Source organism: Musca vetustissima, unplaced genomic scaffold, assembly GCF_032173495.1.
Source record: "Musca vetustissima isolate MV318-11 ecotype Yass unplaced genomic scaffold, APGP_CSIRO_Mvet_v1 utg42749, whole genome shotgun sequence".
NCBI classification, from domain to species: Eukaryota; Metazoa; Arthropoda; class Insecta; order Diptera; family Muscidae; genus Musca; species Musca vetustissima.
Window position 1 is genome coordinate 38,555 of NW_026883768.1, and position 11,972 is coordinate 50,526.

Genomic DNA, 11,972 nt, shown 5'->3' on the forward strand with positions numbered 1-11,972 from the left:
TCAAAAAATTGTTAGTTAAAAAATTTAGTACCAAAAAAAGTGGACCAATTTTTTTGTTGGGATATTTAGTGCCCAATAAGAACCCAATGTACCAAACTCCAGAGAATTCTGTTGAAAAACGCGCATAAGATCGTCAACATACCGAAAATTTCACTGGTTGTTTTCTTTCTTCTCATTGTAAATAAAAACACTTCTATTCTAACCAGCAAACACAACTGTCATTGGTAAGATTAGTTTCCAAATTCTATACCGAATTTTGTTCAATAAAATTCCACCATTTGGAAAGTTCCCATTCTAAAACCTTTGTTTTTCTTTCTTTGGTTTTTTCATAACTATTCCGAGGAGAAATTATTCCTGCTCAAGAGACTATACTTTCCTAATTTCGGCAGCAGTTAACCATCCCAGCTTTTGCAGAAAATCCAGTTTGGCATTTTCATTTTGGTCCATTCGCACCGGATAATTGGATAGCTGTTGTAAAATTCTATAAATAAAATTCGTTTACTCCAATTTACTCCAAACAATTTCATCAAAAAATAAAGGTAAGTTTGTGCTTTACATTCCTAAAGTGAACAATAGTGCATAATTCAGTGTGGTGTTAAAGTGCGTTTTGCCGACGGAAACTTGTTTTTATTTTTTTCAAGCGCACAGTGTTTCGCAACTGCAGTAAAATTTCTGTACTTTTCTTTTTCCAATAACACCACACTTTCGTAATTTTATTCATTAAAATTTTTGGTGGAATATTCGATATCAACATTTACAAATTATTCTTTTCATTCCTTAGCTCAATTTATATATATTTTTCTGTTTATATTAATTTCAAAGTGCTTCAAACTAACACCATTTATTTTTTTTTCTTTTCTACCGCGAGAATTGGTACTAATTGTTTTTATACGTGTTTGTTGGTGTGTTATTTTCTTCTTTACGATCGTTACATCTTTTTACCACAGTAGTTGTTGATGTTAGAGATCTTCTTACATTCGTCTCTTTAGAACAATAACTACTCGTCCTCATATAACACACCGTCATACGTACATTTATTCTATTCTTGTTTGTTTGGCTGTTCGTCTGTTCGGTCATCCAACGACCAGCGTTCGTTACCGCACTGCTTGTTCTCACACAACACACATTCATACATACATTACTTCTCCTGTTGGTGGGTGGCCGCTGTTGGTTTGTTTGTTCGTGCGTTCAGCCAACCATCAGCGTTCTCTTACGTGTGTTTTCACTCAACAGTAGTAAAGCTATTCTCTTTACGTGTGCGTGCACCCTACCGTCGTTCCTTTCATATGGTCACACTGTAACTTGTTTGCGACATTCATATATAAATATATTATTCGAACATATATCAAGGTAGTTGGGGCTGTACTTTCTTCTTGTTCATTTTTTAGTTCACATTACAGCCGCTAGAGGGCGCTGTCCATATAAAAAATTTCGTAGAAAAACTAGATTTTTTCAAGATTTATCCAAATATTTCTGATTGTTCTTGGATATTTACATTTTGTAATTCTGTTCTTCGACTGTGCTAAGGTGCAGTACATTATTCCACCACTAGAGGGCGCTCTACAAGTTCAAAACCACTTCGAAAACTTTAATTTTTTCAATATTTCCTGGTTTTACTTTAATCCTTTGGACATTTATCAACTGCACATTTGTTCAGACTGTGTAATTGTTCGTAGTTTGCTCCATTGTCACCAGGGAGCGCTTTAATTAGTTAATAATACCTCGAAATTCATAATTTTTTCAATATTATTCTAATTTCTTCCGGATTTTCCTGGGATTTTCCTAGACATTCACCTACTATATTTATTTTCTTTCGTTGTTTTACCAATTGTTCATTTCTTCACCACTAGGTGGCGCTGTACAAAGAAGAAAATACAAAGAAAAACGCATTTTCCAACAAGTTCTTATATCTTCCAACCAAATTTGTTTGAGAAATTATCCAATTTCCTTCCGTTCTTATTGTTCTTCTTCTATTCTTTACTAGTTTCTTGTTCTAAATCAATTTTCATTCATTTTCACTGATCAATCATGTCTTTGGAAGCCTTCATTCGTCAAGCCGATCGTCTGGTCACCTTCAATGCCGAAGTAGTCCGTGGTAATGTTCCCTTGACGTCTGCCCAATTCGTAAAAATTCACATTTCTGAAGTTAAGTCCTTATGGGCAGGCACCAAATCAGCGTATGACCAATTTATGTCCGATCGAGCTAGCGAAGAACAGAACGAGGAGGATAATGAACAGGAAGAAGATGCAGAAGCCGCTTCAGAGCTTGAGACATTCCAAGCCAAGTATAATAGTGCCTATATCACTTATTGCGAGTGCTTGGCTCGCCTTACACAGTTGTCTGAGGATCTCCAAACAGTTCCTAAAGAGCCGTCTGTTTCACTTCCAAACCCTTCGCCTCAGAGTCCTAATTCTATGGTCCATAATGATCACGGTTCAAATTATTCTTTCAATTTGCCTCCATGTGATACCGAAGTCTTCAACGGGGATTATATGTCATGGCCTACTTTCCGAGATTTATTCACAGCCGTGTACATAAAAAATTCTAGGCTCAGTCCAGTCGAGCGATTGTTTCATTTGACCCAGAAGACTAAAGGCGAAGCTAGAGATATTGTTCAACGCGCACCTTTGACAAATCAAGGTTTTCAACTTGCTTGGAAAGGTTTGTGCGATCGTTTCGAAAATAAGCGAATTCTTGTTAATGGTCAGTTAAAAGTTCTACTCAATCTTCCTGTCATTAATTCCGAGTCAGCGAGTGCAATTAAGTCATTGCAACGCGACATAAATTCTTGTATTGCTGCGTTATCTCTGTACGATATCGACGTCAGAAGTTGGGATCCAATATTTGTTTTTCTTTGTTCGAATCGTCTTCCTGACTCAACTCTGACGCTTTGGGAACAAGGTTTGGCTGACAAGACTGTTATTCCAAAATGGGCTGACCTTGATTCTTTCCTTACGAATCGACATCGTACGCTCGAATCCGTCTCCGAGATGCGCAATTATCCGAAGTCTGATGGTCATAAAACTAAATCCAATATACATTCAAATAATTCGAAGTTCAGCTCATTTCAGACCAATGTTACGGCTCCAAATTGTCCTTTGTGCAGAAATTCCGCTCATATAATTCGAAAATGTCCTAGATTCATTGCTATGGATGTTGAACAACGAGTGGCTGAGATCAAGAAACAAGGTCTATGTCTGAATTGTTTCTCGAAAACTCACCACATAAAAAATTGTACGAGTAAAAATAATTGTTTCGAATGTCAGAGGCGGCACAACACTATGCTCCATGATCGTTCAAATTCACCTACGAGCTCTGCCAATTTAAGCCCACACTCCACTCAATTTGCTCCCAATTCAATACAGGCCACTAGTTCAGGGGGTGGAGTAATTCAAACATGTTTTACATCCAACTCTCGGGGTGTTTTGTTAGGGACTGCGTTGGTGAATGTGATCCACTTAGGTGTAACGTATCACGCTCGTGTACTCCTAGATTCGGGTTCTCAAGGAACATTCATATCCGAACGATTCTTCAACAAACTAAAACTTTCGTATCAGCGTACCAACGTTCAAGTTTCTGGTCTTAATAACTCGGCAGCTGCCTCCGTTCGAAAATTATGTTCTGTTGTGCTGTCCTCTCGATTTGATGATTCCGTTCAGCTTTCCGTGCAAGCATTCGTGGTTCCACATTTGTCTGGAAATCTTCCTTCCCGCACATTACCACCATATTTGTTCTCTCAACTTCCTTCAATTAATCTGGCTGACCCACATTTCTTCAAAAGCTCAAGCATCGATATCCTTATAGGCGGTGATTTTCTTCCAAACATCATGCGTGCTGGGGTAATGCGCGATATTTGCGACTCCTTAATGGGACAAGAAACTATCTTCGGATGGATTTTAACTGGCCCCGTTCCGGATTTCACTCCACCAGCCTCTCTTACTTCCAATTTCTGCGAGGTCTCCTTAGTCAAAGAGATTTGTCATTCCTACGAAGTTGAGAACCTTCCTAGAGAAAAAATTCCTCCTGACACCGATGAATATTGTGAGGAGCTCTACGTTTCCACTACAAAAAGGAATAAAGATGGTAGGTATGTCGTTCGTTTTCCTTTCAACCAAGGTTCCTCAGAGAAAATGGGCCTTGGTCGATTCCGTTCAAGAGTTGTAACACAATTCCTTTGCAATGAGAGCCGACTTCTTCGTAATTCAGACTGTAAAAAGGAGTATGATCAGGTACTCAATGAGTACGTTCAGTCGAAACACATGGTCTCAGTTCCTAATCCATGTTTAAATAGTGCTTCACGTCATTATGATTTACCACATCCTTCAGATACGTCCAATGGTCACAGCCTGAACGATGTTTTGCACGCTGGTCCGGTGTTGCAATCTGACTTGACCACTTTCCTTCTCAAATGGCGTTTCTTCCGAATTATATTCAATGCGGACATCGAGAATATGTACCGCCAGATTCTTGTTCATCCAGATCATACTCCGTTCCAACGTATAATATTCCGCAACCACCCAGGTGAAAACATTCATGATTTCGAGTTACAAACTGTCACTTTCTGTGTCAATTGTGCTCCGTACTTGGCTATTCGCACTGTTCTCCAACTTGCTGACGTTGTTCAAGATTTATATACAATTTCAAGCGAGATTTTTCATAATTTCATGTACGTCGATGACGTGATTTTCGGATCCCATTCAGTTTCGTCCGCCATTCGATCCAAAGCCGAACTCAAATCTGTCCTGGATTCCGCTGGCTTTTGCCTTCGAAAATGGACATCTAATTCGAGAGACATTCGAGATCTTCCCAATGATCATCTATTTCATGTAGCCTTGTCATGTTCTTATACAAAATGGGAAATCCTGCCTCAGATCTCCAAATTATTCGATCATGCCGATTGGCTTTCGCCATGCACAGTTGTAGCGAAGGTTATTATGCAGAAGATATGGTGCGATTATGCAGAAGATATGATCCCAGATATAAGTCCCTCCATATTGCCCAATTGGAAAATATTCCAGTCAAACTACTTAGTTCATGATAGAGTTCGAATTCCGATGTGGATCAGTTTTACTCCTTCGGCTGGCATTCAGTTCCATGGCTTTTGCGATGCACCCAGAAAGACATACGCAGCCGTTTTTTACGTGCAAATAGCTATAGGTACGTCCGTATTCACTCACCTGGTGTCTTCCAAGATAAGAGTTGCTCCAGTGAACACACTAGTCGCTATTCATGTCGATTATATTCCACCAATTAATGCACTATTGTTTTTTTCCTCCTTCCCAAAAAGCACAGACTTTCCTTAACAGCAGACTTTAGTATCCAGTGGCTACGGACATATATATTCCGGAGGTGGTCACTCTGAAGGAAGACTGTATCCTGGTAACAGCCCGTTCACAACTCTATATACATATATTTAAATACATTCAATTTGTTGTAAACAAGAGAGAGAGTGCTACTTTTTGGTTAATGTCTTTAGTTGCAGTTCCTGCAAGGGGGCCGGTAATGTTAACGCCAAGGTTAACTATGCTGGTCACCCTATTTTCTATTTTCCTTTTATTCGCCTAAATTTGCATCTCTCTCTTGGTACTAAATGCAAATGTTTTATGTTTTTCACTGGTTGTTTTCTTTCTTCTCATTGTAAATAAAAACACTTCTATTCTAACCAGCAAACACAACTGTCATTGGTAAGATTAGTTTCCAAATTCTATACCGAATTTTGTTCAATAAAATTCCACCATTTGGAAAGTTCCCATTCTAAAACCTTTGTTTTTCTTTCTTTGGTTTTTTCATAACTATTCCGAGGAGAAATTATTCCTGCTCAAGAGACTATACTTTCCTAATTTCGGCAGCAGTTAACCATCCCAGCTTTTGCAGAAAATCCAGTTTGGCATTTTTAACACCCAAAATACTGGAAATTAGGAAGTACCGTTATATGGGGGCTACCAGAAAAAGTGGACCTATGTTCACAATTTTTTTAGCACTCAATGTACTAAATTTCAGCAAATTCGGATGAAAAACTCGCTCTAGAACCACAAAATACCGATACTCTTATATGCGAGCAATGCCTAACCGTTGACCGATATATCCCATCTTCGAACTTGACCTGCCTTCAGACAGAAGACAAACCTGTGCAAAATTTCAGCACCCTACCTTAATTCCTTCAGAAGATAGCGTGATTACAACAGACGGACGGACATGTCTAGATTGTCTTAGAATTTTACCCAAATCAAGAATATATACATTATAGGGTCGGAAATGAATATTTCGATGAATGAGATTTTCTAAGTTGGACATGGTAGTTGATTTTGAGAAAACGGCTTGAGTTACAACTAAACCGCTTTGCATATAGCCTTACGCAGTCACACTAATAAGAATTACATTTGATTTTTGATTACATTACATTTCATTGATTTTTTGATTACATGTATGTAGGTATATTTCACATTTTGTAGGTATACGATTTTCTTACTTTTACATGATAGTTGATTTTGAGAAAAAGGGTTGAGTTACAACTAACCCGTTTTGCATGTAGCCTTACGCAGACGCACTAATAAGAATTACAAGATTGATTCTTTGATTACCTGTACCAAAGACTTTTTTCAGTATGTAGTTAAATTTCACATTTTGAAGGCAAAATTTGAGATTTTCTTACTTTGACATTGTAGTTGATGTTGAGAAACTGGGTTGAGTTACAACTAAACCGCTTTATATATAGCCTTACGCGGACGCACTAATAAAAATTATAACATTGATTCCTTGACTGCATGCACCAAGCAGTTTTTTCAGTGTTATGTAGTTAAATTTCACATTTTGTAGGGAAAATTTGAGATTTTCTTACCTTCACATACCAGACGCAGTACTAAGATTTGCTACATTGATTCTTTGATTACACGCACTAAAATTTTTTTCAGTATGTAGGTAAATTTCACATTTTGTAGGTAAATTTAAGATTTCTTTAAGATTTTCTTACTTACTATCAGTGCGTCTGCGTAAAGCTATATGCAAAGCGATTTAGTTATAACTCAACCCGTTTCCTCAAATTCAACTACCATGCCAAAGTAAGAAAATCTCAAATCATACCAAAAAAATGTGAAATTTACCTACATACCGAAAATACTATTTGGTGCATGTAATCAAGGAATCAATGATGTAATTCTTCTTAGTGCGTCAGCGTTAGGCAATATGAAAAGCGGTTTAGTTGTAACTCAACCCGTTTTATCAAAATCAACTACCATGTCAAAGTGGCACTGAATATTAGGGGGTATCATTATATGGGGGCTACCAGAAAAAGTGTACCAATATTTAAAATTGTTAGTTAAAAAATTTAGTACCAAAGAAGTGGACCAATTTTTTTGTTGGGAAATTTAGTGTCCAATAAAAACCCAATATACCAAATTCCAGAGAATTCATAATTTTTTTTTTTGTGTAGAGATTTGGTACCTATAAGGAACTCAAAATACTAAATTACCGCCAAGTCGGTGGAAAAATACGATAAAAAACCCCGATAAAAAAAGACTTTTAGCACCCAATGTACTAAATTTCAGCAAATTCGGATGAAAAACTCGCTCTAGAACCACAAAATACCGATACTCTTATATGCGAGCAATGCCTAACCGTTGCCTTCAGACAAGAATTACAACATTGATTTTTTGATTACATGTATGTAGGTATATTTCACATTTTGTAGGTATACGATTTTCTTACTGTTACATGATAGTTAATTTTGAGAAAAAGGGTTGAGTTACAACTAACCCGTTTTGCATATAGCCTTACGCAGACGCACTAATAAGAATTACAAGATTGATTCTTTGATTACCTGTACCAAAGACTTTTTTCAGTATGTAGTTAAATTTCAGATTTTGTAGGTAAAATTTGACATTTTCTTACTTTGACATGGTAGTTGATTTTGAGAAACCGGGTTGAGTTACAACTAAACCGCTTTGCATATAGCCTTACGCGGACGCACTAATAAAAATTATAACATTGATTCCTTGACTGCATGCACCAAGCAGTTTTTTCAGTATGTAGTTAAATTTCACATTTTGTAGGCAAAATTTGAGATTTTCTTACCTTGACATATCAGACGCAGTACTAAGATTTGCAACATTGCAACATTTGATTACACGCACTAAAATTTTTTTCTGTATGTAGGTAAATTTCACATTTTGTAGGTAAATTTAAGATTTCTTTAAGATTTTCTTACTTACTATTAGTGCGTCTGCGTAAAGCTATATGCAATGCGGTTTAGTTATAACTCAACCCGTTTTCTCAAATTCAACTACCATGCCAAAGTAAGAAAATCTCAAATTTTACCAACAAAATGTGAAATTTACCTACATACTGAAAATACTATTTGGTGCATGTAATCAAGGAATCAATGATGTAATTCTTATTAGTGCGTCTGCGTTAGGCAATATGAAAAGCAGTTTAGTTGTAACTCAACCCGTTTTATCAAAATTAACTACCATGTCAAAGTGGCACTGAAAATTAGGGGGTATCATTATATGGGGGCTACCAGAAAAAGTGTACCAATATTTAAAATTGTTAGTTAAAAAATTTAGTACCAAAAAAGGTGGACCAATTTTTTTCTTGGAAAATTTAGTGCCCAATAAGAACCCAATGTACCAAATTCCAGAGAATTCTGTTGAAAAACGCGCATAAGATCGTCAACATACCGAAAATTGGGTGCTATTCCAAAAAATTGACCTATATTCATAATTTTTATTGTGGAGAGATTTGGTACCTATAAGGAACTCAAAATACTAAATTACCGCCAAGTCGGGGGAAAAATACGATAAAAACCCCCAAAATACTGAAAATTAGGAGGTACCGTTATATGGGGCTACCAGAAAAAGTGGACCTATGTTCAAAATTTTTTGTGGAGACTTTTAGCACCCCATGTACTAAATTTCTGCAAATTCGGATGAAAAACTCGCTCTAGAACCACAAAATACCGATACTCTTATATGCGAGCAATGCCTAACCGTTGACCGATATATCCCATCTTCGAACTTGACCTGCCTTCAGACAAAAGACAAACCTGTGCAAAATTTCAGCACCCTACCTTAATTCCTTCAAAAGATAGCGTGATTACAACAGACGGACGGACGGACATGACTAGATTGTCTTAGAATTTTACCCAAATCAAGAATATATACTTTATAGGGTCGGAAATGAATATTTCGATGAATGAGATTTTCTAACTTGGACATGGTAGTTGATTTTGAGAAAACGGTTTGAGTTACAACTAAACCGCTTTGCATATAGCCTTACGCAGTCACACTAATAAGAATTACAACATTGATTTTTTGATTACATGTATGTAGGTATATTTCACATTTTGTAGGTATACGATTTTCTTACTTTTACATTATAGTTGATTTTGAGAAAAAGGGTTGAGTTACAACTAACCCGTTATGCATATAGCCTTACGCAGACGCACTAATAAGAATTACAAGATTGATTCTTTGATTACCTGTACCAAAGACTTTTTTCAGTATGTAGTTAAATTTCAGATTTTGTAGGTAAAATTTGAGATTTTCTTACTTTGACATGGTAGTTGATTTTGAGAAAACGGTTTGAGTTGCAACTAAACCGCTTTGCATATAGCCTTACGCAGTCACACTAATAAGAATTACAACATTGATTTTTTGATTACATGTATGTAGGTATATTTCACATTTTGTAGGTATACGATTTTCTTACTTTTACATGATAGTTGATTTTGAGAAAAAGGGTTGAGTTACAACTAACCCGTTTTGCATATAGCCTTACGCAGACGCACTAATAAGAATTACAAGATTGATTCTTTGATTACCTGTACCAAAGAATTTTTTCAGTATGTAGTTAAATTTCAGATTTTGTAGGTAAAATTTGAGATTTTCTTACTTTGACATGGTAGTTGATTTTGAGAAACCGGGTTGAGTTTCAACTAAACCGCTTTGCATATAGCCTTACGCGGGCGCACTAATAAAAATTACAACATTGATTCCTTGACTGCATGCACCAAGCAGTTTTTTCAGTATGTAGTTAAATTTCACATTTTGTAGGCAAAATTTGAGATTTTCCTACCTTGACATACCAGACGCAGTACTAAGATTTGCAACATTGATTCTTTGATTACACGCACTAAATTTTTTTTCAGTATGTAGGTAAATTTCACATTTTGTAGGTAAAATTAAGATTTCTTTAAGATTTTCTTACTTACTATTAGTGCGTCTGCGTGAAGCTATATGCAAAGCGATTTAGTTATAACTCAACCCGTTTTCTCAAATTCAACTACCATGCCAAAGTAAGAAAATCTCAAATTTTACCAACAAAATGTGAAATTTACCTACATACTGAAAATACTATTTGGTGCATGTAGTCAAGGAATCAATGATGTAATTCTTATTAGTGCGTCTGCGTTAGGCAATATGAAAAGCGGTTTAGTTGTAACTCAACCCGTTTTATCAAAATCAACTACCATGTCAAAGTGGCACTGAAAATTAGGGGGTATCAATATAGGGGGGCTACCAGAAAAAGTGTACCAATATTTAAAATTGTTAGTTAAAAAATTTAGTACCAAAACATGTGGACCAATTTTTTTGTTGGGAAATTTAGTGCCCAATAAGAACCCAATGTACCAAATTCCCAATCGTCAACATACCGAAAATTGGGTGCTATTCCAAAAAATTGACCTATATTCATAATTTTTTTTGTGGAGAGATTTGGTACCTATTAAGAACTCAAAATACTAAATTACCGCCAAGTCGGTGGAAAAATACGATAAAAACCCCCAAAATACTGAAAATTAGGAGGTACCGTTATATGGGGTTACCAGAAAAAGTGGACCTATGTTCACAATTTTTTGTGGAGACTTTTAGTATCCAATGTACTAAATTTCAGCAAATTCGGATGAAAAACTCGCTCTAGAACCACAAAATACCGATACTCTTATATGCGAGCAATGCCTAACCGTTGACCGATATATCCCATCTTCGAACTTGACCTGCCTTCAGACAAAAGACAAACCTGTGCAAAATTTCAGCACCCTACCTTAATTCCTTCAGAAGATAGCGTGATTACAACAGACGGACGGACGGACATGTCTAGATTGTCTTAGAATTTTACCCAAATCAAGAATATATATACTTTATAGGGTCGGAAATTAATATTTCGATGAATGAGATTTTCTAACTTGGACATGGTAGTTGATTTTGAGAAAACGGTTTTAGGTACAACTAAACCGCTTTGCATATAGCCTTACGCAGTCACACTAATAAGAATTACAACATTGATTTTTTGATTACATGTATGTAGGTATATTTCACATTTTGTAGGTATACGATTTTCTTACTGTTACATGATAGTTGATTTTGAGAAAAAGGGTTGAGTTACAACTAACCCGTTTTGCATATAGCCTTACGCAGACGCACTAATAAGAATTACAAGATTGATTCTTTGATTACCTGTACCAAAGACTTTTTTCAGTATGTAGTTAAATTTCAGATTTTGTAGGTAAAATTTGAGATTTTCTTACTTTGACATGGTAGTTGATTTTGAGAAACCGGGTTGAGTTACAACTAAACCGCTTTGCATATAGCCTTACGCGGACGCACTAATAAAAATTATAACATTGATTCCTTGACTGCATGCACCAAGCAGTTTTTTCAGTATGTAGTTAAATTTCACATTTTGTAGGCAAAATTTGAGATTTTCTTACCTTGACATATCAGACGCAGTACTAAGATTTGCAACATTGATTCTTTGATTACACGCACCAAAATTTTTTCAGTATGTAGGTAAATTTCTCATTTTGTAGGTAAATTTAAGATTTTTTAAGATTTTCTTACTTACTATTAGTGCGTCAAAGTAAGAAAATCTCAAATTTTGCCTTCAAAATGTGAAATTTACCTACATACTGAAAAAACTATTTGGTGCATGTAATCAAAGAATCAATGATGTAATTCTTATAAGGAACTCAAAATAC

At 36.0% G+C, this 11,972-nt stretch overlaps 1 protein-coding gene across 1 annotated transcript; it reads left to right on the forward strand.

Annotated features, from left to right (window-relative positions):
* Positions 1–2,028: 2,028 nt before the first annotated feature.
* On the forward strand, positions 2,029–4,522 carry LOC133330788 (uncharacterized; the record flags this gene model as incomplete). Its single annotated transcript, XM_061539196.1, has 2 exons — positions 2,029–4,084; positions 4,208–4,522. Coding segments are annotated over exons 1-2 (2,371 nt in total), but the record flags the coding sequence as incomplete, so codon positions are not given.
* Positions 4,523–11,972: the final 7,450 nt, after the last annotated feature.